Genomic DNA, 27,423 nt, shown 5'->3' on the forward strand with positions numbered 1-27,423 from the left:
TGATCTCACAGGAAAGTGAATGATTCGTGGTTCCAGGTTCATCAACAATTTAACTAATTGTTAAGTAAAAAAAGAAAAAGCAGATGAATAAAAGTACCACTATACTACAATATCTGCTTGGTTATTACCTGTGTTTGCCATTTTTGTGGGTGGCAGTATAACTGCAGGAAAAATAAAGAGAAAACATGGTTTAGTCAGCTTCTTACTCAAGTTAAGATCTAAACAGATAAGATTTGTTATGTTTATCAAATAAAAACTTCCATTCAAAGCAATAGCGTTTCTTTCTTTGTTATTATAAAGTTACTATTTTAGAGATACATATACTGCTGTATCTAATATACTCATACCAGCACAACACACACTAACCATGTCACCATCAAGTCAGTGCAATGCTCAGAATATCCCATCAACCAAATAATACATGCTCTATGGGGATCCTGATCATTGAAAAACAGGGTAGAAGGGGCTAACAAAGCATGAAGAGAATCAGATGGACCCCAGTAGAATTATAAATGGCACCTATATGGTAAGTCCTGTTAAAATGGACAAAGAATGAAGATACAAGGAGGTGTACCTAATTAAGTGGTCAGTTGGTGTATATATTAAAAGCATGTTCAAGAAATGCTTTGCATGTTAGTTTTAGATTATGGGTTCTCCAGCATTTGTTGATCTTGGTTCATTTTGCTATGGGCTCTAAGTGAAGAGGCGGCCCTTGGGATTGTGTGTATATGTCTGTAGAGAGATAGAGAGATGTGTGCAGGGTACAGAACGAGTGGTAAGAGACTAAAAGCTTTGCTTATTTATGGTGTGGTTGTGTCCGACAAAAGCTGTACACTAAAACCATGACTTGTGTAAAAACAGTGTTTGTTCTGGTAGTAGTGGTGGGCGCTACAACATGCTATATAATATTGCCACTGTTGGAACAAAACCTCATGTCTCCAAAATGGTAATTTTACATGAAATGTTAACACAAGGCAAAGGCTAACTCGGGTTTAGAACTTATGCAAAAAATAAAAAGGTAAAAGGTCAGTATCTGCTATTTTATTATTACACAAACAAAAATGTGTTTTTAATTGAAAGTCAGCTGATATTGTTTCAAAAAATTAATACATCCATACAAATGGAAATTCTTTATATACTCCCTGCACTGTAGACTTAGAACGTGCCTTTGGCCGTTTTGCAAATGAAGGGTGCGTGATCTTCACAGTGCTGTTTTTGCCATGTTCCACTTGCTGCAAATGATGCACAGTCAAGGGTCGACTCATGAATTCGTAAGTGAAGAAATTCATGGTCGGCTATCATTTGTCTCAGTTTAAAGTAACTCAACACACTTTTGTCCACCCACAGCCATTGACCTGTGCAGACAGACAAAACCATAATTGTGTAAGCACCTTTAACACTGTGAGGGAAAAATAATTTCTGCAAAGGTAATTTGATAGAAATAATCAGGATGACTGGCAAATAATCAGATTCCAAAGCCATTCCAAAAATGGAGCATGCACTTATATGAAACACATATAGTTCATGTAGTTATATTATAACACAATAATCTATTTATTATAGTAGTAGACTATAGACTATAGATAGTCTTTACTAATTAGATTCATAAGTAAGGTGTTGGTAAAAATGATTATAATGCAGTGAAATGTAGTAGCATGCACTAAGTGTTCTGTCACTGTAGCATTACCTGCATGGTTCTTGAATAGACCCATCCAGAAATGTCTGTAATCATCACCGAAAAACTTAATGTATGTGTCTAGAAAATTCTCCTCCATTGGATCCAAAATGCTAACAAGATTAGTTCCTGTGCCAAGGAAAAAGCATTTTTTCTTTTCATTGTGACCACAGGCAACTCTAATGTTATAGTATTCTTAAATATATACTAAGGATTGCATTACTATTGATTATTAAAAAAGACTTCACCATTGGGATTATAAATGAATCACTGCAGCTCTCAGGCTCTCATCTCTCAAAGAGAGTTTAAACTGGTTTGTAAAGCTAAATGCTAGTTGCAAGCGGTTGCATCTACTCATCACTGTCTTGCTGTGTGAGATATAGACCGAGTTGCTGAGCCAGGAAACATTCATGATATCCAGTTTGGTGGTTGCTCGAAGTACTCTATTTAACTGAATGTGAGCATTCACATCGCGCAAAACGTTCTGTGATCGTTTGCATATCAGTCAAATTACCCTTTCCTATCAGATAGTGTTTCTCGAAATCTACATTCTCTGGCTATTGAGTCTGTATTTTAGCACAGTCTTATGCAGCTAGCAGTGGAGTTGGCTTCATCTTAGTAGTATTTCCACACAGATAATGTACTTAGAAAGAAACTATTTTCTCCTTCTGCCTGTTCACTACGTTTATTTACTGCCGCTGTATCTCAGGCTCTGTCCTAGACTAGTCGACTTTATGGTTACTGTACAGTCAAGGTACAAACAATGTGAATGGAATCAAAGGCACAACAGTGGTTTTAAAGTCCAGTTGTGTACCTTAACAAAAGTTTATCCCAAGTGAAAAGTACATATTTTTTATCTTTATTTAACCTAATGTTTTAAAACATGGTCAGGACAGGGTGTGTGGAATTATGTGTAATAAAGGCACTGTACAGATGTGACAGTTTCATACCTTTTTTAGAGTGTATTGACCAGTGGATTTATTATTCAACTACTCATTGCAACCCCTAATATACACATGGTAAGCCTTATACTAATAAATTACTAAACTATGCTGTACATAAACAAATGGTTTGTTGGCAAAATTTACTGTAAAGTTTAAAAAATATACATACATACATACATAGAATCATGCCACAATAGTCATATGATGACTAAAGAAAACTTTGGTAGCACTTTGCTTGAACCCTGCTATATACTATTGATATTGTCATGACAGATTATGTCCAGTAAAATAACAGTGTCATGTTACATATATCATGCCTTATGTCTGGATTGCTAACTGTGGTAGCAAGAATTAGCATGTGATATAAGCCATCATGGCATCAAACATTGGGCTGTCATGACATTTAGTGATAATTCTTATATGACACTGCTATATTAATTAATCAAATATTTAATAAAATATCATGACAGCATAAGACATCTGCGATACAATCTTTACGGCATGGTTATGTCAATGTTATGTGTGCATGGTTCAAGAAAACATTCTAAAAGGTGATTTGAACACTGACCTCTCGACATACAGATTTGAGAAGCTGTGTTCCATGGTACTGATCGCTTTACAAATGCATAGCAGTTCCCTTTAAAAGGCAGCCATGTCATCGTTGGTTCTTCTTCGGTTTGATTGGGGCACACGCCTAAATAGTGAGCTGGTGGAGTTGGAGCAATGTCTGTAGAAGTTTTACAAACTGTCAATTTGCAGCAATGATCATGCATATTAATGCAAGTAAAGCAGTAACAACCCTTTAGAGATACAACAGAGAATCCGAATCAGACAAGTATTCTTAATTCCATAGTCTGATAAACAGCGTCACTGCCTGATTCCTGGCGTATTCTAATCAAATAATGGTCTGACAGAAGGAAAAGCAACAGCACATGACTCACCTGCTGATTTCTTACACACACTGTAGAGGGTTTGATTGCATTGAGCAGATTTCCATGTTCCACCTACATCCACGTAAACACAGGGACGGTCCTTCTTTGGTTCATTGGAGCCCCACCTCACCATATTTAATTCCCACTTATCGATCCAGTGGAAGTATCCATCTGTCTGTTCAGAAACACAACCGACACTTTTTGTACAGCTTTATATTTATGTACAGAACACTGATCCCTCCAGAAAACTGTATGAGACCAAAGCAGTTCTTTAGGTTAGTCAGTTCGATCAGTTCATTTATTTGTATAGCGATTTACAGAACTCTGGACCCAAACCCCTTGTGAGCAAGCTAAGGGCAACAGTGGTAGGGAAAACTCCCAGGGCCAGATATACATATACAATGTCCCTTAATGCAATCACAGTTAGTGTCTAACGAATGTTCAGTTATGGTCAGGGCTCTGTGATGGCCACTCTATTTTGTTGTCCTTATGCCATTTTGCGTTTTGAGATGTCTTGTTTTAATGTCTGATGTCATAGTGTCTTGCTTTAATACTCCACATCATTTTCCTTCCTCATAATGCCATCTATTTTGTGAAGTTCTACAGCACAGCACCCCACAACATGACGCTGCCACCCCCATGCTTCACACTTGGAATGGCGTTGGGATTGTTTCATCAGTCCAGAGGACATTTCTTTAAAATGTAAAATCTTTTTTTAAGGCAGTTCTGGAGAAGTGGCTTCTTCTTTGCTGAATGGAATTTCAGGTCATGTCCATACAGGACATGTTTTACTGTTGATATAGATATTTTTGTACCTGCTTCGTCTAGCATCTTCACAGGATGGTTTGCTGTTGTTGTTGGATTTATTTGTATTTTTCTGTCCCATGGTGTTTAAACTTGCATATTATCATTTGAACAGATGAACGTTTTACTTTCAGGCATTTGGGAATTTCTCCCAAGGATGTACCAGACTTGTGCAGGTCCACAAATTCATTTTCTGATGTCTTGGCTGATTTTTCATGAGGTCAAGCAAAGTAGGCAAGTAGGCCTTATAAGGCAGGCCGTAATATACTGTCAGTATTTATCAGAAGCTTCTAAAGCCATAATGACATTCTCTTGAATTTCTCAAGCTATTTTAAGATACAGTAAACATGTGTATGTAAATTTCTAAACCAATGAAAATTGAAAAAGTGAATTATAAGTGAAATAACATGCTTGTAAACATTTGTTGGAAAAATTGCTTGTGTCATGTACAAAGTAGGCATCCTAAGCCACTTGCTAAAGCTATCATATATAAAGATGGATCAGTATATATAAACCTAGGCCTTCAACTGTTGGTAATTTGACAGTTAATGTTTAAGAAGCAGTTACGGTTATAGACTACTTGATATCTCACTCATCCTGTAGTTAATAGGATGGAGAATGATGGTACTTTAGTACAACCCAACAGTTGTTAGATGTTTATTTGTTCATCTGGGTGAATCCTAATCAATTCATGAGGTTTAATATCATGTTTTTTTCCCCAATGTGAGCTCCTTTCATTTACAGTGCTTAAAAATGATAAATTTACCATATACTACTTAATACATTTTGCTTCTGCTGTCTTCTTCTTCTTGAGTTCTAGTGAAAATACAGGGCGTGAAAGTTCCATTAAAAAGCACATATGGTTTTTAATGCAGTTGTCCCCACAATATATTCACCAGTTTCACACGATCCTCATACATTTTGCACAGCCATCCTTCAAATGCAAATGTATTCAGAAGAAAGAAATACTGAGAAGAACTAAGACTCAACACTTCCTAAGGGTGTGAAACTTGCAGGACATAAGTTACGAACTGTATAAAATAAAATTTCTGTGCCACTTGACAAGTTCACGAAGCAATTCAAAAACAATTAAAGTTTCACTCAACATGCCTTTTATACTCTTATTATAACATTATGTTTTCCTGCTGTTCCTTTCTATATGTATGTCTTTTATCTGTCTGTGATTCTTTAGTACAGATTTAAATGTGATATTAGTTCTGTATATGTTAAACCTTTGAGATCTACTGTTTAAAGACAATGTTGATGTCTTGCTGACCCTGTCATATCTCCTCTTTTCTCTTAAAGGATCCCAAAGGAATCTAAGCTCTGTACGACGTTAGCTATCATCAAGAGAGGAGGCAATGAAAATTCCATGATCTACACAGATCATGTTCCATGAATCTTTTTCAGGAAGTTAAGATGCTTGCATCTGTTCAAATGCTTTCCATTATGCAACTCAAGCGTAATTTAGTTTTATGTAGGGATTAAGGAACTAAAGGTGTATGAAAGTTTCAGTATGTAAAGCCAGCCTAAGAAAACAGAGTATGGGAACCAATAACATGGACTCTGTGCATACAGTTCAGTGACATTACAGCTTGGTAACAGCAGACAAGAAGCACAAACGGTGGCACAAGCAGCTGTTTAACCAGCTTCTGCTCTTAGCTGGATAGTTAAACCAGCTGGTTACAGAAACATTAGTTTTGAGAACCCGACATTTGTTTGATGTTTGTTGACAAAATGAAAAACTACCAAAATTCCATGAATTCAACCAGGATTTCTTCCAATAAGCCATTTATTTTTTTGTCCACTGACTTCAAAATCAGTAGTTTAGATCAGTTGATATGTGTCACGATTGGCCCCTCCCAGTCCTGTCCATGTGTGTTTGTTTTGGTATCTGTAGTCCTGCCCCTCGTTTCGTGACTCCGCCCCTGATTGTTTTCACCTGTCCCTCGTTTTCCCTGTTACTTAAGCCCTGTGTTTGCATGTTGTCTTTGCTGGTCTTAGTACCTGTCTTTGTTTGATGTGTTGGTCTTTGTTAGAACTCTTTGGTTGTTTGTGTTGCTCGTCATGTCTGCACCCCGTTCTGTACGTATTGGCTCTTTGACCCTGGACCGTTATGACCCTGATTCTGGATTTGCCCTCAATAAAAGTCGCTTACCTCCGCACATGCGTCCGCTACCAAGCTCCACGTTACAATATGTCACTTGATGCATCATTAGTATTTTAACTGGCTCTTGTAAGTGAGTTGCTGGGTGCTGTACATTATGCGATACAATAACTCAAGTGCAATTTAATTTCATGTTTGTTTCAAGCAGCTGAATTTGCATGGCACAGTTACCATGTAAAGCCAGCCTAAGCGCTAAACAGAAGCATTCAAGCCAGTGTCTAAAGTTAGAAAGTTATCTGAGGCAGAATGAGAACAAAATCAAGTGGACTACCAACTATGGCAGGTACTATGTTAACATGAAAAGGTGGGAAACTCAGAATAGTGTAAGGTGTGCACAATATCTAGAACTGGTTAGGAGTCATCAGTCTAAATATAGAATTTACCAGGAATTGAAGAGGGCGAATGGCACACATGGCATTGTTACTTCTGTTTGTAGGTCTGTTTCTACTCTTTCATACCTCCAAGCTGTTAAGGCCAATCCATAGGGGTTGTCTGAGCTTATAGGTCTGCAGGTCTATGTAGGCCTCGGTGAAGGCATCTCGAATGCTGGCCAGTTTTGCCCCCTCAGCTTCACAGTAAAGCTCTGCTTCCTGCCAGGTCAAGTTTGTTTGAACCAGCATGTAGTAAGAATTTCCAAACCTGATAAAAGTTTTGGACACCTCTGTGGAGCTTGGTTCAATGAAGTGATCTGAATACAAAACAAAAAGTGAATATTATGAATCTATTGTTTGAAAAATGACAGAAGCTGAAAAACATTCAAAATGCTTCCAGAGTCATTTTTCAGACTTACCAACAGCTTGGCTGCAGATGTAACCGCTGGTATCATTACAGTTTTTTGTCACCCACTTTCCCAAGTTTGGCCTTTGCACGCCTCCCATTACTACACAAATTTGAGGCTAAAACATTTCATGAAATCAGTTTATGTAAAACAGTGAAAAATGTTCCTATGCCCAAAATCTTATAACATTCATGAATTGAAAAAAAAGATACCTTAGTACTTTTCAGATATTCGTCTCTCGAGTAATCCCACTGCAAAAAACGACAGTAGCAATATGCAAATTATTAATGCTATAACATTAATGCAAAATATTGAGTTGTTATGAGGTTACATGGCTCCATACTACTCTCGGCCAAAAGCTCAATAATAACAATAATAGCAATAATAATAATAACAATAATAAAAATAAAAATAAAAAAAAAAAATAATAATAATAATAATAATAATAATAATAAGGCTGGTCAAGTCTTCTTTTGGACCGCAGCGGCTTTTGTTGTGGGCTGTGTGGCTGCTTGGATGGGCTGCAGGTTGTAAAAGTTTAGGAACCTTTGTTCTTCACATATGCTTGCCTAAACAATACCTGCCTTTTGTTTAGAAGCTGCTGTACAACAGTGTAAGTTATAGACAGTCAGAAACAGTGATGCATCATAACATCACTAACTTATAATTAAATTGAAAAAACTGCAATAATATAAACTGATCCTTACTGATCCATTGAGACAAAGGATTTCACTCACTGAAAAGAACCAGAATGACTAAAAGCACACTGCAGCATTTTGTAAAGTTTTGAACGTGTTAGAGGACAGAAATTAAAGTGCATCCAAATATTAAATAAGTACATGACTTTATTTAAATAAGTTGAATTTCTAAAACTCAAGTCAGTTTTAGACCCTTTGTAAATAAAAACTGCATTTGTCATCTTACCTTGATATTGCCACCTTCTGAAGCTGCAAACTCTGTGTGCCAAACAGCACTTCCATCTGTCCATCTAAGTCTGTCCTCTACCAAATTATTCAAGCCAACCCATAAATCTGGCATGTTAGCATCACCCATCCTTGAGGTTAAGAAGGCTGGAACAAACAAATGAGGACATGTCATAATGACTTATTATAATGAATCAGACATAGGAAGATCCATGTTAGTGGTCACGAGGTGATGTAATTCAGGTCCAACCATATTACACACTTGATCCAGCTAATCTAGGATTAGCAAAAGCATTAATTAGCTGGATTAGGTGTGCCTGATTACCGTTGTAATTGACCTCTGCAAATAGATGGGTCTCCAAAAGCAGGAACTACTATACAATTCATTGATACTGTATATATTGTAACTATTCATATGAAATTCAATAATAAATAAACAAACAAAAAAAACACTCTAAGAAGACGCTCAGTAGTGTAATGTGATGATCAAAGATTCTGATCACCTCTTGTTCCAAAGATGCTTAAAGCTGATCTCACCCAGGCCCAATAGTATTTGTGATCCTGTAATCTACAACTGCTCAGACAGTCTAACAATCTTAAAAAAACCCTCTCACACTGTGTGGCCTCCACTTGGTTCCACATTCTATGGTCTGTCCTCTATTTATTATGATTTTTGGCTTTCTTGAAAGAAAATACAACATAAACTGGTAATAATTTACAGATTTACTGTCACTGAACTGGGTCTTACTTTGCTGAATTGTACTGGTAATAGAAGCTAGATTTCCTCCAAGTTGTCTACAGTATGATCTGGCTTCAGTCCATGTTTTCAGGTCCAGTCCTATCTTATAACACTGTAAGCAAACAAATAAAATTGTTACATATTTACACATCTGGCAAAACCAAAAATAAACCTCCTTTACTTTTCAGTACCTTTTCCTGAAATTTCACCCAGTCAGGAGCACAGCCCCCTTTGGGGGGTTCAGTAGGGGCTGCAGCAGCATTTATCGGGACAGAGCCACTCCGTTTACAGACAAAGCCCGCTCCATCACCACAGTTCACACTTTGCCAAAGCCCTGAAGAAAGAAAGCAGTGATCTGTTAATCTGACTGCAGTTTCCAAACATCATTGTTCCCCTAACTGCTGGCTTTACATAGATTTATAAACATGGAATGCAATGATTTGAGAAGAAGGCAAGACAAACTATAGTAAATTAAAAAATATTATAAAGACAATCTATAACTTTTTATTTTAACTACATAGGGACTCCATAACACATGAACATGTGTTCTATAATTCATGATACAGCAATGTATTAATGCAGTTACATTAGTGTCTAACTCTTCGTTTCCACTGTGATGACTTACCTTGAGAGTGAGTCATCTTTACACAGTGTTCATCATTGTTCAAGAAGGCTGGCTGGTTTTGTGCCCATGCCTGGAACAGTACTGGTGATCCATCCATCCACCTTGCCAAAGAACAGTTATATCATTGCATTTCTTAGTTTACATAATATGCTTAATGTACTTTTTAACATGGGCACAATATTGTTTTTTTTTTAACTTACGAAAGCGACTTGTCCAGATCAATATACATTCCAATATAAAAGTTGCGATATCTTTCTTTCATCTGTAACACAGTAACAACACACTCTTACACTTTGTTGGAAGATCACAATAAGCTACAACATACAGTTACTGTGCAGGCATGAATGAAATGAATCAGATATATTGAGCCTTTTGGACCCGTTTCAAGCACAAATTGCATTCTACTGTTGTGGTCTACAGCCAAGTTTGAGTCAAGACCAAGACCAGCACAAACTGAATCCGAGTAAAGGTCAAAGTTTGGGTAGCCACAGGGTGATGGATGGTTTTGTGTGGAATGTTCTCTTCTTCACTGCAGCTCAGTGTAGGCCCAGGCCACAAAGATGTACTGAACAAAGTGTTTACTAATTGAAAAATATTACTTTACTTGAACGCCACTGCATAACATTGATATAACCATGCCACACTTATATCATAGCAGACGTCATATTTCATCATGAACTGAAATGGCAGATTGCATTCAGTAATATAACAGTATCACATTACCATTGCAGTTCATTTGTTATGACACATCAAAAAGATTGATGTCATGATGTGTCAGGGTGTGACCAACAGCAAAGGAGCACAACATGGAGACAATTTGAACATTTATCACACCTCATGGGGACACAAGGTTCTGGCCAGGCAAAACCCTTTTTTTTTTTCAAAACAGGGCAACATGGCCACTTTTAACAACATGGGTGAAACCATAAACAATCCACAAGGTACCTTCTCCACCAACAGTAACTAACAGATTACATTTAGCTTGATAACACTGTTTCCCATTTCACAGCACATTCCCAACACACAAAATAATATTTCAATATTAGGTATAAAAACTGTGATGTTACACATTATTCACATAGCTCTCTGAGTACTTCTGGTTTACCCCCTAGAAAGGTTCCAGATAGTCTAGTCCACATTTCCCACTATAAAGACATGCTCTGTAAGCCTGCACTCCCTCTTAAGCACCACCCACTGACCCACGCTGCAGACATGGTTCCAGGGGAACAAACAAAGAAGGCGGCAAAACGCATCCGGTGAGCTTAATAAAGTGTTAAAACTGTTCCAACCCATGGTCTGACTCTTCTTGCTAGTGTGCACTCCTAGCATAGAAAAGTATACATTTTAATGATGTTAAATTAGCAACCATTAGCACAAGATATGAGCAGTGTTAGAAATGTTCCAAAGAATCAGAGAGCTATAAACATAGTATAAATAACTGTATTTCTATACTTATGTGGAGCACCTTAAGCTACATTTAAAAACTGCCTTAAACTACATGAGATCCCCAGCACACTCCAATACCCAACACACACAACCCATGTTGATGTTGTATGTGGGGACCTTAGTGGGCCATCACATGATGGCTAACTAGGAAAAAAATGAGCTTGTGACCAAAGAAGTCATTACATCAAACATTATGACACCTGTTATAACATTTATAGGTAGTGGCAACATGACTCTGTTATGATTTTATATCATCATATCAACTAATGACAACATAGGACATCTTCCATGACAGGTTTATGGTTATGTCTGTGTTAGTTCAATGTTTCAACATTATTTCAGGAATGTGCACATGTGAGAAGTTGCAGTGCAAATATACTCCTATATATAGCCACAGTGGACATTTTATTTGTTCCCAAATTAAATCTTTTTTGGGTTGGAGTGGAATTACATCCCTGTTGAATCCCTGCAGATTAGATGAAGCCTTATTCTCATCTGCTGTTCCAACTGAAATGATGTAGCAGTTATACTCATACACCAGCATGTAACTGCTGCACTATTTAAGGTGGAACGAAAACTTGAATTAGGCAACATAAAGATCAAGAGATTAGCACATCACATTTAGCAAATCTAAGAGGAAATCTCACTCCAGCCCTGACTTGAGCATATTTTGCACTGTTTTCTCACTTGTGTACAACTAACCTTACGTTTGAAAAAAAAAACTGAAATGCCATTTCAACAACTTTACCTGGTGCCATACAAACAGTCTCTCCTCTTCATCATTAATGACCACAAGATCACCATGTCTGTGTTTACAGAAGCTCCGTCCTTTAGCCATATGGTTAAAAGGGTCAGCACAGAAATAATATTGATTGTTCTTAAATATAATCCAGCCGTCATCTGTTTTATTGTATGCTGTGAAAGTGGAGAGAAAGGCACTTTTCTTTTAGTCAGTAGGAATAAAATCGCATACGTTGGAACTTCATGTGTGCACTGTTCAATCGGTTAGATGACTTACTTTTATGTGGAATGTTTACTTCCTTCGGTGTTACGCCTAGAAAGACACAGAGGTCAGATAAGAGACTGACCACGTGGAATGCACAACAGTAGTCGGATTTTGTTTCATTCCTACCACTGGTCAGCCCAGTGGCATCCCCTGGCCTGGGATTATTTTTTTAACCTGTCCTAAACCTTACAAGGTTAAAATGTCACACATTTTATTTCCAGCTCATTTGCACATTATTCTTATCATCCATGCTTTCATTCAAAGGTGCGTTCACCCACGTCACCACAGCTATAGACTATAATACACGGATCATTCTACTAAATTTGTTCAAAGTTCAAGACACATTTCAGACTTTAGACTAGCATCCGTTAGCAGCGAGTACCGCTTTACTTAAATGATACCTATTTTATCAAAATAAACAATTCAACATTCGATTTTATCCATACTAAAACAATAACAACACCTCCAAAACCTCACTACATGTTGTGGCAGTGACTGTTTCAGCAGTGATCATTTTAGTAATAATATTGGACAGAACTCATGATGTTAGCCAGCACATGACTAGCCAATAAAGCTTTGAAGAGTATTATACACAATAAATTGCAAAATTTATTTTAAAAATGATCAAAACACAGAATCTTTTATTCAACTCCTGAAAATCTAAAAATATTAGCTTAGATCATGTTTAGTTTATTACTATTATTACTAATGTCTGGGTTTAAATAGATCATTAAAAAAATCCTTGCAAATATCTAAGCTCTGAATACTCATGTATTTATTCAGTTATTTATTTATTTACACTGTGGTTACTAGAATTTGAACTAATTTAGTAGAATGGTCCATATTAGAACATAAATACTATAATGTAGACTTAACGTATAATATAAGACACACATGCACAAACGGGCCACTTCATTAAGTCCACCTCCTTGTATCTACACTTACTGTCCATTTTATCAGCTCCGCTTATCACATAGGAGCACTTTGCAGTTCTGCAGTTACAGATTGTAGTCCATCTGGTTCTCTGCATACTTTGTAAGACCCCCTTTACCCAGTTTTTTAGTGGTCAGGACCCCCACAGAGCAGGTTTTCTCTTGGCTGTGTATCATTTTCAACATTTTAGTTACGCTGACGTGGTGGTGGTGTGTTAGTATGTGTTGCGCTGGTCTGCGTAGATCAGACAGAGCAGTGCTGCTGGAGTTTTTAAACACCTCAGTGTCCACTGCTGGACTGAGAATAGTCCACCAACCAAAAACATCCAGCTAACATCATCCTGTGACCACTGATGAAGGACTAGAGGATGACCAACACAAATTACGCAGGAACAGATGAACTATCATCTCTGATTTTACATCTGTGTCTGATCCACTCGTGCCAGCACCATAAACACTGCAGTGCTGAGAATAATCCACCACCCAAATAATACCTACTGAGGGATGGAGAGAAACAGATGGACTACAGTCTGTTATGCATCTATATGTTAAGTGGGGCTGATCAAATGGACTGTGAATGTAGAAAAGAGGTGATTTTAATGTTATGACTGACCAGTGTATGTTAATGTACTCTTCTCACATGACACTAGGATTTAATTACAACCATTCTTCCTTATTTAATAGCCTAGGATCAGATATTTAGCTTGCTTTACCTTTTTGTATCTCACAATACCAGTGCTCTCTGTCTTCACAATGCACACCAATCCATTGTTCTTTTTCCTTCCAATTAGTATAATACATTGCAATGAAATGCATTTTAACACACTTTTCACTGTTTATATTGCTTGGCTCCCCTTGTGACCAGCTACTATAGGATGACTGAAAAGAAGAAAAGAAACCAAAGTTGAATCATGTCACTGTGCACACCAGTTCATTCCTTCCTCTCCTTATAAATAATAATGCCAGGACAGCTTATTATATTTCAAACCAGACTCACAGCAGAACCATCGCTCCATGTATAACCAACAGAGGGATCCTGGATGCTGTAGCCAATCCATGCCTCTAATGGATAACTGCAAACATAATACTTATATAAAGATGAAGAATATAAAGAAATATGATAATACAAGCTGATTCATCTGCATGAAGTTAGAGCGGAATGTAAGCGCAGATCAAGGATGTGGATCAGTGGTTTGATGTGTAAATTATACTAATGTATTGTCGTCTCTCACCTCATTATAGGTTAACAATGTAAATGATCAAAAAAGCAAAAAAGACAAAACATACATCATTTCATCAATCATGTCACATATACACTGCTTAAAATTTGAGCACCCCAAACTTAAAACACACTCCTGCATCCCTAGCCTGATATACTGTTTCTATTTCTTTTAGAATCAACAACTTGAAGCTACTTGCTTGTATGATTGTTGTGTTTAATATCTGCATGTATTGTAGAACAGTCTTTTTGAAGCATAACGTTTCACTGTGTTTTAGTAAATCGGTAAATACAGTCAGGCTAGCTCATAAGGACTTCGGGAGCTACAAAAAGCCTTAGTTTGACCACCGTGGAACTTCTGTTGTACCTGTTCTGTTGCACCTGCACCCCACTGACCCTCCTGATGATACTGCTGCATTTTTTAATTATAGACATTGCTTCTCCTGCTTATACTTTTACTGATGGTCAGACCTATTCTCTGCTGTTATTGTTTGCTATCCAGTGTTGACCCGAGGAAGATGGGTTCCCCTACTGAGTCTTGGTTCCTTTCAAGGTTTCTTCCTCTTGCTCATAGGGAGCTCTTCCTTGCCACTGTCACCATTGGGTTGCTCATCAGGGCTTGGACCCGGATTTTGTTCTGTAAAGCTGCTTAATGACAATGTCTTCTGCAAAAAGTGTCATATAAATAAGCTTTGACTTGACTTGACGTCATGCTTCCAATTAGCCACCAGCATAATTAGAAAGTGACAGTAGAACCACATTTTGATTCCAATGCCGGGACCTCAGTCAAGGCTTACTAGAAGACCTTACTGGTCGCCGGCTATAGCAGGCTGTAGTCTAGTGTTCTCTCAGCTAAGAGATATAAAGTCCAAAAATGAGCATTACAATTGCTACAAATTAAGAAAGTAAAAAATATGCTACATTATGGAAAACATGTTACAATCAACTAGAGCTACCACAGAATATTGATGAACAAAGGTTACTTATATAGCAGATAAAAAAAATAAAGCATGATAGTCTCATGAAACAGATGTCTGATTATGACTGATAGAAATTTCCTGGAATTTTTATTACAGACAGTCATTGTTATTGGTCCTGTGCCAATTTATAAGTAATAAAAAAATTAAACAGGTAATAGTTTTTAAAATGCATAAGCTATTTTCAGTTCATGAATGTCATTAGGTTGTGTTATTGAAAGTAGTCTACCTGACTGAAAGTAGTCTACCTGACTGGTAATCTTGCTGACAGCTTGTGGAAGATATTCTCGTATTTTGTAAGGACCCCTATACACTCAATGTTTGATATGTACTTCACATTTTCACAACTGACTTTGTCAACATTTAGCTCTAATAGTGACTGTTGTGCAATAATATGTCCAACCTTTTGGTGTAACCCATTAAAGATAGACAAGTAAATGAACATTGTTTAGAATAGAAGGAATCATTTTTGAATTCAGTCTTACGAAGTACGGAGATACTTTGGAATTTCATCAGTGCTGTGGAGACTGAGCAGATCCCCCCCAGTTTCCCGACAGAAATCCCGAGCCTCAGACCATGTCTTTCGTTGGGCCTTTTCCACCTTATACAACTTTAGCAATCAAAAACAAAGCAGTGATGAGTGAAGTCACGAAGCTGAAAGACTAAAAATGCAAAATGAAATGTACATTCCATCAATACGTTAAGGCACTCTGATTCACCTGTCCACTGACAACACCGCCATTTTCCTGTAATCACATTCAACAGTCTCAACACAGATACATCATCGTCCTTCTGTGATAGTTTCTGATTATTCTCGTTATACCTTGAAACAGTGATCTCTGTTTGTGAGGGGATACCAGCCCTCGCTGCAGCCAAGAGCTTGAGTGGTTGGCGGTGCTGGAGTTGTGATCACTCCCTCAGCTTTCTGCTTGCAGATATATTTCTCTTGATTAGTGCATTTTAGCACATCCCATAATCCAGCAAGTATTCCCGTTCTCATGGCAACGCAGCCTTGTTTCCCTCCTGTAGTTTTGTTAAAAAAAATAATACAAAAAAATAAAAATTCTGCTCTATTTCTTTAGGGAATAGTTTGAGGATAAAGCACACGTATCTTTAGGCTTTACCTGGCAAGTCATTATTGAAGTGGGTAAATAAAACCTTTTCTGTGTTTGTCCACTCAAAACTGTCTTGATTCTTCTGGTTAGATAGACCAATCCAGAAGTGCATTTCTGGTCGGTCTCCAATTAGACTGATCAGGAAGGCGTTTTCAAACCTAGATGAAAAAATAAGAGAATCAGCGAAGAGTGATCTATTAGAGACTTCTTAGATTTCTATTTAAACCAGTGGTTCTTGAAAATGACTTTTTAACTTGAATTTAAACTTCCAATGCTGGGTTGCACCAGTCATATGTAAGTTTGTGTGCAAAGTCTTCAGTAAGCCTTTAGTTAACATTAGGTAGTTTTAAACTATCCTTTGGCTAAACTCGGTTGCATCATTTGTTTCAAACTGTAAAAATGGTGAATCATTCACTTTGTTTTTTGAGTGTGTCATGAAGGTTCACACTAGACTATAAAGGCAAAAGATGGTATCATGTAATCACATATAACCAGTTTCAGCTCCAAAAAGTAAACTAAATTTCCCTCTTTGTCACTTGATATAAACAAATCTAGTCTAGACTAGACCTGTTTGTGCTTTTAGGAACAAAGAAGTGCAGCAAAAACTCAAACTGGGGATGGGGTTAAAGCACATATACACTATGACTGCCTTAAAGTTGTAAAAACAGTGCTTTTTTGCTTGCATTCAACAAGCAGCTCCTCTGTATCCAAGGTTTGGTGAACATGTGGCATCCATTCACATCTCTTTGCTTTTGTTTTTCTTTTGGCTGCTCCTAAATCACTCACTGAGGAGTCATTATAGGACTCGTGAGCATTTTGAGTAAAAATCATTTCTGTTGCCTTGCAGCAAGAAGGGCCTGGCTTAAATTCCCTGGCAACCAGAGTCCTTTCTGTATGACGTTTGCATGTTCTCCTTGTGTACTCTGGTTTCCTCCCCAGTCCAAAGACATGTAGTCAGTCCAACTCGACACACTAAATTGCCCTTAAATGTGAACGTGTGTGATTGTGTATGTCTGTATCTGCCTTGTGATGGATTGGTGACTTGTCCAGGGTGCTTTCTGCTCTTCCTGTCTGTATTTGTAATGGTTTCTCCAACACTCCTTGCTTCGAGTGAGTTTGAAATATTTTGTAACTACTAAGCTCAACACGATAACTAATCTGTGTGGTGCAACCCATTTTAGTTTAGTAATACGTAAACTCAGTGAACATACATCAAATACAGCTTGTGCAACCAGCCCCAAGACTAGTGCAGACTACAGTGCACATTTTACATTACCTGTCTGTAATGTCGGCTAAATAAGATCCAGTTTTCTCACACATCTGCTTGGCCTCTTCAAAGGTTTTAGTTTCTGATCCTGTGAGATAGCAGTAGTAACCAAACCGCATCCAACCCTTAAACAGCCATGATAGGTGAGAGGATGTAATAAGCAGATGCATTTGAATGGAATGGAATTAATTCATGCATAACACATATAGTCAGACAGACACCCCTGCTCAAATGAAATATTTTGTTGATTTACTAAATGAAAATAAGTTACACAATTAATGATTATCTGCTGAATTTAACATACTGGAATAAAAGACATAAAATGTGACCTGTAAGTTGTGGACTGAAATTTGCAGAAAAATGCCATAATAAACATCTTGTACAGCAGTGTTTAATAGCCCTGGCTCACTGCCCTGCAAATCTGCTTTTACCCACTTCAGCTCAATGAGGTGTTACGAATGAGCTGATCATTTGGATCAGGCGTGTTGGGAACAGAAAAGTGCAGGGAAAGTGAGCCTAGAGGTCCAGAATTGGGCTGTGTTAACTTCTTTACATATAGAAAATCAACAGAACTGGATGTTCAAACTTTTGTACATGACTATAAATAAATCTGCATTTCATATGGTAACAAAGTAAAATGATACTCAAACACCAAAACAAAGTCACTGCATCTCACAATAGTGGTTTAAACAAACACTTACAGGTTTGCAGCCTGGGCTTGTGACAAGAGTGGATGAATCTGAATAGGTGTTTTTCTTACAGATGTATCCATACTTGTTCTGACAGATGTGGTCAGCCCATTTTCCCTCCTAATAGTGAAACAGATGTGTTAACTAGATGGAATGAGTCTCTCTTCTAATTTCATGTCTGGATTTATGGATTTATGTTGCTGGCTTGGTACGTATGAAGATGCTGGGGAGTGTTTACCTCTCCTCTCATTAACACACAGTCTTCTTTAAGGCCAGCATAGTGGCTCGGCTCTTTCGTGTCCCACAGGGCAAATGTGACACTGGAGTGGTCACTCCACTCAAACAGCATTGAAGTCTTGAGGTCATTAAAACCGATCCACAGCTCATCTGTTTTTGCTGTATAGATTAGTGAAAATGACAGATATTTCTCCGAACTGTGGATTTGCATACTTCTCTATATAACCACTGTTAACAGTCACAAACACAGCAAAATATTTCTATGAATGTACACTGATTACCCTGCAGGTAGACTGAGTTAAGGGGCATTTATACAATTCCTATTTGGACTCTCTTAAGCACTCTGATCCCCTGCTCAAGTGAAGTAAGTTATTATACAGCAGCTCAGGACACTAGTTCACCCAACTCAAACATCTTAGTTCAGTCAAAAGATCCAAATTCTAAAAGTTGGGAGGTAGGTAAAATGCAAATAAAAACAAAAAGGAGTAATTCAGAGGATTCAATAACAGCTTAAACAGGGAATGTAATCGTGCCTGAGTATAAAAGGAGCATCCAAGAAAGGCCTAGTTCTTTATGAGCAAGGATGGGTTAAGACTTGCCATTCTGCCAAAAATGCATTCAAAAGTTTAAAAATTATTATTCCTCATCCAGGAATTTCAAGCATTTTTGGGTAATTCACCATATATAATAGCATCAAAAGTTTCAGGAAATCCAAAAAATCTCTGTGGTCGAAAACCACAAATGAATTCCCTTGATCTTTGACCCTCAGATGATACCGCAATAAAACAGACATGCTTCTGGGATGGATATCATCACATGGGTTTGGGAATACTTTGACAAACCATTGTCAATAAACACTCTTGCTGCATCAACATAAGACTGTGCACAGTAGAAGTCACATCTCAACAACATCCAGGAATGCTGTCGACTTCTGTAGGCTCATGCTCACCTGAAATGGACTAATGCTTGGTGGAAATGTATATTTGTATGTGTATAACTGTCCATTATGGAAATAGTGGACATTGCATCTTCTGGACCAAAGAAGAAAATGAACATGCAGATTATTGTCACCATAACATTCAAAAGCCAGCATTTATCATGGTATCTGTAGGTATTAATGGGTAACTTGCACATCTGTGAAAGTACAATTAATGCTGAACATATTTTGGATCAACACAATCTCCATTCCAGATGCTGTCTTAGTCTGCGGGACCACTCAACACCCAGAGTTACTCACATATTACAGTTTATTTACCTATAAGATGCAAAAATAGAAATGGGAGTTGGAAGACTGTTTGACCCAACTGAGATGTTAGAGTTTTGTAAAATCTAGTGTTCTCAGGTTGAGATAAAATTGTAAAGTAATCACATGTTTTCCTACTTGGCAGTAATGGGCTTGCATACAAAAAGCATGTGAGCCAAACAGGGATTTATATTACATGGGTCATATGTTAATTATGATGTTGTACCTGTGTTTATTTGTGTGTTTATTTGTTTATTTCAGATACTTAGTATATAACCTGCATAACTGGCCACATCCACAGCACAAAGTCTCAGTAAATTGTTAGTGATAAGCAACTTTTTTTAGTAAATCTACCCCTGAGTGTCTTGAACACCTAGCAAACATTTGGGTTGTCATCTTGTACCTCACATACTCCTCATGAACCAAAGTCTTCCATTTCTTTGTTATAGTTGTTAGCAGGTGCATTGGGACTCACAGTATCCAAGTTGTGAGATGATGAAGCTTTGCTCTTCTACACTGAGAATGCTCAGCAAATCTCCACCTTTTCGCCGACAGGAGTCTCTGGCCTCCAGCCACGTTGTCGTGGTACGATTGAGGAAGTAGCAATGGCCTGAGTAAGGGATCCACGGACTGTGGCAAAAACCTGAGTGCACCGCTGGACAGCAATAGTTCAAAGAACAAGAAAAAGGCATAGGATGTCAAAATCAAGCACTATTTTATAAAACAAAAAGAGATGAAGATACATTGTTTACCTGCTGGAACAGTGGGAGTGGGGAGACCTGTCTGGCAGATATACCCATGTCTCTCAGAACAAACAGCAGTGGACCATTCAGAGCCATGGAGTTGACTTAACACCCCACAGCTGTGGCTTGGTGTAGAAGATGGCTGACCTTTTCACAGGGAAACACACACACACACACACACACACACACACACACACACACACACACACACACACACACACACACACAAAGACAGAAATGAATGACTAAATTAGCTGATTATTTTGAAAGTGCCTCATCTAGAGCCTGACTGTTGACATGCTTGATTGATGCTTGATAGAAGTGATGAAGTGTGTAAGGTCAGCCAGTGTCACACCAGATGCAACGTACACATTGCCTTTGTGTATTTTGTGTTCACACATGATATAAGAAATATTATGCAGAGTCCTTTTATTGTTGGTTTTGCACTGACATTCACAATCATAACATGAAAAACTCACCACTCAGCCATCTGAGATAACGTAAAGGTTGTCCATTGACCCAGTGCCATCCACTTGATGCATCTAAATTATTCAGCCCTGTCCACAATACTGGACCTGTGTTATCAGTCAATCCTAGGAAAACAACAAAATTCAAACATTTTGAGCAGCAGCAGTTCGACAGTGGGGGAAAAAGTTTATAGAGTGGAACTGTGGTTATGATTTCTGCAAGAAACGTCAAGCAAGCTAATTATAATCTGTTTATGCCAAATATTAAAAGAGAGCATGAGGCTCAGCTTCTCTCCTACAGGCCATTTATAGCCTTGGTTTTTGGAACTGACCAAAAAATCACAAATGACAGTAAAAGAATGCAAAGTATAACTAAAAAGTAATGACCAACCGCTCTCTCTTGTCGTTGTTAGCTGTTATTATTTATTATCAGTTCAGGTATGTTTTATGTTGTTGGCAGCTAGGCCTTGCCAGCTTTAGAACACAGATGTTATTAATAATTATAAGTAAATTCTTTATATTTTGTATGTTTATTCAAAAGCATAAATCAAAAGGCAAATTAAAAAGAAAAAAAATGTTTGGGTTTTTAGCCAGATGTGTCCTGTATTACAGTATGGTGTTCAAAGCATTCAATGATTCAGTGGTGTTGTCCAGCATATGAACATCTGTATACACTGTGCACCAACCCTTTGTTGTGTACTGACCACTAATGTTGCACCAGCACTTTTTTTCCAAGACCTTATTTCAAAAAGCTTCACAAGTCGGGTAGAAGAAAAATATCTCATGCAAGTTTCACCGACCACACGATTGGTCAGTGCCATGATTAATAACTCATTTTAATTGGTAAATTTTTTATTAATCTCTATGGATATCACCATGGGATTCCACTGTGAATCTCCTGCAGTCAGTCACAGACACATCGATATGATTTGACATAAAAATGGACACATCATGATTGAAAACTCCTGTGAATGTTGATTCTGATAAGTAATAGCATGACATGTTAGTTATAAGCAGCCTTGAGTAAGGTTTGCTATTGTCAGGTCTGTGAAGCTAGCATTTCAGCAGGTTAGTAGGTTAATTAGCAGTTTTGACAGATTTTTCCAAAAAAAAACAAAACAAAACCAAGAGAGCTGTCACTGATGTCAGGAACTGAAGAGAACCCAGAAAGGGGCTTGTAAACAACAATTGTAATACATCCAGCCAGTTTCACTGACTACGTCTTTTGCCTGCCCCTTTGTATTTTTTAGCATTGTAGAATTCTTACTGTTGGCATTCTGCTATGCTTTTTGGATCTGACAATTCTGGACTTTGATTCTGATAGTAAAACCTTTGTTGTGTTTTCAAACCACGAGTGTAACGTGCCAACATAAGTCAGAATTTTGTGTGTGTGAAATTGTTGAGATTCTGTGCAAAATATAAATTAAAAACAAAATTGAGTGATGTGCAAATTTTTAAAATGCTATATTTTATTGACAGTCGTGCAAAGACAACATATTTACAGAGTGTTATTAAAAGAAGAGGTGATGAAACACAGTGGTAAACATGCCCCTGTCCCAACTTTTTTGGAACGTGTTGTTGGCATCAAATTCAAAATGGGCGTATATTTAAAAAAAAAACAATGAACATTTCTCAGTTTCAACATTTGATACGTTGTCTTTGAAGAATTATCAATTAAATCTAGGCTTTAAATAATTTGTAAATCATTGCATTTTGTTTTTATTTACATTTTTCACAGCTTCCCAACTATTTTGGAAATGGAGTATTTATAGTTGTATAGATCTCAATGGAATATTGCTGTCAGTCAACTGCTTTATACAACCCCAATTCCAATGAAGTTGGGACGTTGTGTAAAACATAAAAAAAAAACAGAATACGATGATTTGCAAATCCTTTTCAACCTATATTCAATTGAATACACTACAAAGACGAGCTATTTAATGTTCAAATGGATAAACTTTATTGTTTTTTGCAAATATTCACTCATTTTGAATTTGATGCCTGCAACACGTTCCAAAGAAGTTGGGACAGGGACATGTTTACCACTGTGTTACATCACCTTTCCTTTTAACAACACTCAATAAGTGTTTAGGAACTGAGGACACTAATTGTTGAAGCTTTGTAGGTGGAATTCTTTCCCATTCTTGCTTGATGTACAACTTCAGTTGCTCAACAGTCCGGGGTCCCCGTTGTATTTTGTGCTTCATAATGCGTCACTTTTTTCAATGGGAGACAGGTCTGGACTGCAGGCAGGCCAGTATAGTACCCGCACTCTTTTACTACGAAGCCACGCTGTTGTAACACATGCAGAATGTGGCTTGGCATTGTTTTGCTGAAATAAGCAGGGACGTCCCTGAAAAAGACGTTGCTTGGATGGCAGCATATGTTGCTCCAAAACCTGTATGTACCTTTCAGCATTAATGGTGCCTTCACAGATGTGCAAGTTACCCATGCCATGGGCACTAACACACCCCCAAACCATCAGAGATGCTGGCTTTTGAACTTTGTACTGATAACAATCCGGACAGTCCTTTTCCTCTTTGGCCTGGAGGACACAGCGTCCATGATTTCCAAAAACAATTTGAAATGTGGACGCGTCAGACCACAGGACACTTTTCCACTTTGTGTCAGTCCATCTCAGATGAGCTCAGGCCCAGAGAAGCTGGCGGCGTTTCTGGGTGTTGTTGATATGTGGCTTTCGCTTTGCATGGCAGAGTTTTAACTTGCACTTGTAGATGGAGCGACAAACTGTGTTCACTGACAGTGGTTTTCTGAAGTGTTCCTGAACCCATGTGGTGATATCTGTTACAGAATGATGTCGGTTTTTAATGCAGTGAAGCCTGAGGGATCGAAGGTCACGGGCATTCAATGTTGGTTTTCTGCCTTGCTGCTTACTTGCAGAGATTTCTCCAGATTCTCTGAATCTTTTGATGATATTATGGACTGTAGATGATGAAATCCCTAAATTCCTTGCAATTGCACATTGAAAAACGTTGTTCTCAACAATGTTGTTCACAAAGTGGTGAACCTCATCCCATCCTTGCTTGTGAACAACTGAGTCTTTCAGGGATGCTGCCTTTATACCCAATCATGACACTTTCCAATTAACCTGTTCACCTGTGGAATGTTCCAAACAGGTGTTTTTTGAGCATTCCTCAACTTTCCCAGTCTTTTGTTGCCCCTGTCCCAACTTCTTTGGAACGTGTTGCAGGCATCAAATTCAAAATGAGTGAATATTTGCAAAAAACAATAAAGTTTATCTGTTTGAACATTAAATATCTTGTCTTTGTAGTGTATTCAATTGAATGTAGGTTGAAAAGGATTTGCAAATCATCGTATTCTGTTTTTATTTATGTTTTACACAATGTCCCAACTTGATTGGAATTGGGGTTGTACATGTTAGTAGGGTTTTTCTGATGAATCATTAGAGACAGTACCTGATATGAAGGTCTGTTCATGGGGTTCGGTGATGCTCAGCAGGTCTCCCCCCTGCTGCTGACAGCTCTTCCTGGCCTGATACCAGGTCAGTGCAGACCCTTCATTCAGCTGGTAATAGACATCTGTCAGAGGACTCTTCCTCCAGAAGTCGCTACCTGTCAGTGGTCACCGATAGATGTCCATACACTAAAGACTTATTTACAATATTTATATCTTACAGTTTGTACAGTGTTTGTATGTTTTTGTAATGTGTAACATGTACCCATTTGCTGTGTTGGGCAATAACCCCAGAGTTGATTAGGTTCATATTCCCTTTCAATTGCACACCACAGATGATTAGATGATCGGCCTTCTGTTGTGCATTCTGTGTACCATTTGTTCTTGAAATGGAATGGGAAATGACACGGCTGTCCGAGGGCATTGCCTTTGATCGAGTACATTTCTGTGAAATCAGAAAGAAAAGAAGAAGAATATTAGTGTGCATTGTTTTAGCACAGCGTGTGCTTTTTTCTTATTACAATGTACCTGAAGACTGGTACAAGTACATTTTGATATTGTGGTACACAAATTAAATAAAATATTTATTGTCATTCCTAAACATTAAAGAAATGCTTTTGTTAAACTTATTGGATACAATGAAATATTTTAATCTTTTACACTGATCCAACTTTTGTTGACAAATATTATAGGCTATAAAATTGCTATAGACTTAACCTTACTTAACTATTTGTACTCGAAATTGAATTTAAATTGAATTGTAATCCATGTTACAAGCAGTGTCACATTATTCAATTATCATTAAAGGGAGTTTTTTGTGCAATCAAGTAATTAAGATATAAACAAGGTCATTGAGTGTGTTTTGTCAACATTTACAACAGTTCTGATGTAAAGTTTTAACCTAAAAAGTAATAATCTATTACCATTCATAGTAAAAAGCTATATGCAAGGCAGTGTAAGGCCAAATAGAAAATACTAATTAAATAGAAAAACAATATTACATATACTATATTTCCAAAAGTATTCACTCACCCATGCAAATCATTGAATTCAGCTGTTCCAATCGCTTCCATGGCCAGAGTTGTATAAAACCCTAGGCATGCAGACTGCTTCTACACAAATTACTGAGAGAATGGGTCGCTCTCAGCAGCTCAGTGAATTTCAGCATGGTATCATGTTAGGATGCCACCTGTGCAACAAGTTCAGTCAAGAAATTTTCTCACTACTAAATATTCCAGTCAACTGTCAGTGGTATTAGATGACAGCGGGGGGTCAGCAGATGATAGAACACCTTTGGGATGAATTAAAGCCGAGACTGTGAGCCAGGCCTTCTCATCCAACATCAGTGTCTGACAAATGCGCTTCTGGAACAATGGTCAAAAATTCCCATAAACACACTAAACCTTGTGAAAAGCCTTCCCAGAAGAGTTGAAGCTGTTATTAAACCCTATGGACTAAGAATGGGATGTCACTCAATTTCATATGCATGTGAAGACAGACGAGCAAATACTTTTGGAAATATAGTGTATATAAATTGTTAAATTGTGTAGGTGCAGTGGTGGTTTGGGATAGTTCATAAAATGGCCTTATTTGCATTGTAAACATTGTGACCTCTGGTTCCTATCACCACCACTATAAGACATCTGAGTCAGTAAGTTTCTCTACAGTGAAGCATTTCACACCAAAGCACTCCAATTGACTTTGTTAACATCTCAATGACCGGGTTATTTAGAAATTTTGAAGAAGGTTTGTGCAGTCGTTGGAATTCCCCTTTAAGACAGCTACAACACATACCTTCATATGGGCTGGAGCAAACATTGTCGTCCGTCGTTCCATGAATCGTCCATCTGCCCTTGTCTCCTGGGTCTTTGGAGAGTGTTAGTAGATGAGAATCTCCCTGAAGAGACAAGTAAAGAGACTCATTCTTCAGGCCGAACAGTGAGTCGCTCTGGCACTCCCACTTCTGCAGGTCATTGTTGGCATCACAGATGTACCACTGCAGTTTATTGCCCTCACTCTTGCTGCCTGTGCCAAGGCATTTCTTCTGCTCAACATTAAAGATGCGGTTCTCTGATGTCCAGCGGAACTGCTGTCTCGGGCTCTGAGGGTTGCACGGAAACAACTCTCTCAGGTTGTCTCCCAGGCATCTGTTCTTGTGTGCATTGTAGATCGTAAAGGAGGTTCCACCTATTCGGGAAGTTAGTATGTTTCATGATTGAACAACAAGCAAGCAAGCAAATCTGACTGTTTTGCATAGTTATTACCTTAAACACACCTGATTGCACATATCTGTTAATTGGCAGGTTTAGTGGGTGTGTTTGAGTAGGAAAACGTCTAGACTGTGCTGGACACCAGCCCTTGGAATTGTGGAATAGTGCACCCCTTCATTAGACTTTCAGAAAAAAGAGAGCCTTTTGCAGGTTATGCAACAGCTTAGAATGCAGTTTGTACCAAAGTACCAAAGCAAACCAGACTATTTAATGCTCAGTGTATAATTCACTGCAAGGTTTCATGTTCTATTTCTTAAATGAACAACGTAGACAGTCTGTTCAGTGTTGTTCAGGTAGATTAACAGTCCTAAAGAATGATAAGATTCCCTTTTCCATACATGTAACACAAAGAGGTGCTTACCTGACTGTGCAAAAGTGAGTGACAGCTTAATGAAAAGCATCATTATAGCAGATATTTTTATCATCTTGATGGTCTTTAATGTCTTGTAGCTCACTGTCTAACCACGCACAGATCAGCATGAGAGTGCCACTTTAGTTTTCATGACCAGCCTCTTAAGAGGAGTGTCCACTCCTCAACCTAAACCATAACATCCTGTCACATGACTTAACTAAGGACTCTCGTATGGGACAATACTTTCTGTGAACTTAACACCACATCTGCATGGACTACAGTTAAATATTGTATATTTCTACACATGGTAATGAACAATCATCAATTCATTTCTGAATTTAATGAAAAAATGAAGTTTTTGGAACGGTTGGAACAAAACCTTGCATCTCCATGTGACTTTACAGTAGATGAAAAAAAACTTTCATGACTTTCAATGCA

General features: G+C 37.9%; 1 protein-coding gene across 2 annotated transcripts in view; it reads right to left on the minus strand.

Annotated features, from left to right (window-relative positions):
• The window catches only part of LOC108437230 (macrophage mannose receptor 1-like), a 28,173-nt gene extending 1,038 nt beyond the window's left edge, over positions 1–27,135 (minus strand). The window contains exons 1-31 of one of the 2 annotated variants that reach the window (XM_037535237.1): positions 26,995–27,135; positions 26,158–26,550; positions 24,629–24,808; positions 24,366–24,521; positions 20,941–21,054; positions 20,471–20,608; positions 20,194–20,373; positions 18,477–18,634; positions 18,251–18,358; positions 17,559–17,674; positions 16,292–16,440; positions 15,991–16,190; positions 15,887–15,913; positions 15,653–15,777; positions 13,969–14,044; positions 13,685–13,850; positions 12,052–12,087; positions 11,782–11,948; positions 9,788–9,849; positions 9,588–9,688; positions 9,154–9,296; positions 8,972–9,074; positions 8,225–8,370; positions 7,513–7,551; positions 7,313–7,418; positions 6,981–7,210; positions 3,561–3,726; positions 3,188–3,346; positions 1,688–1,804; positions 1,167–1,355; positions 129–161 (exon numbers count right to left, since the gene is read on the minus strand). In XM_037535237.1, coding sequence (XP_037391134.1) covers positions 129–161; positions 1,167–1,355; positions 1,688–1,804; positions 3,188–3,346; positions 3,561–3,726; positions 6,981–7,210; positions 7,313–7,418; positions 7,513–7,551; positions 8,225–8,370; positions 8,972–9,074; positions 9,154–9,296; positions 9,588–9,688; positions 9,788–9,849; positions 11,782–11,948; positions 12,052–12,087; positions 13,685–13,850; positions 13,969–14,044; positions 15,653–15,777; positions 15,887–15,913; positions 15,991–16,190; positions 16,292–16,440; positions 17,559–17,674; positions 18,251–18,358; positions 18,477–18,634; positions 20,194–20,373; positions 20,471–20,608; positions 20,941–21,054; positions 24,366–24,521; positions 24,629–24,808; positions 26,158–26,550; positions 26,995–27,058 — 4,147 coding nt within the window. In that variant the 5' untranslated portion in view covers positions 27,059–27,135. The remainder of the gene's footprint in view (positions 1–128; positions 162–1,166; positions 1,356–1,687; positions 1,805–3,187; positions 3,347–3,560; positions 3,727–6,980; positions 7,211–7,312; positions 7,419–7,512; positions 7,552–8,224; positions 8,371–8,971; positions 9,075–9,153; positions 9,297–9,587; positions 9,689–9,787; positions 9,850–11,781; positions 11,949–12,051; positions 12,088–13,684; positions 13,851–13,968; positions 14,045–15,652; positions 15,778–15,886; positions 15,914–15,990; positions 16,191–16,291; positions 16,441–17,558; positions 17,675–18,250; positions 18,359–18,476; positions 18,635–20,193; positions 20,374–20,470; positions 20,609–20,940; positions 21,055–24,365; positions 24,522–24,628; positions 24,809–26,157; positions 26,551–26,994) is intronic. The other variant, XM_017714189.2, reaches the window with a different exon arrangement.
• Between the last annotated feature and the right edge of the window lie 288 nt (positions 27,136–27,423).

This window comes from Pygocentrus nattereri, chromosome 2 (genome assembly GCF_015220715.1).
Source record: "Pygocentrus nattereri isolate fPygNat1 chromosome 2, fPygNat1.pri, whole genome shotgun sequence".
Lineage (NCBI taxonomy): Eukaryota > Metazoa > Chordata > Actinopteri > Characiformes > Serrasalmidae > Pygocentrus > Pygocentrus nattereri.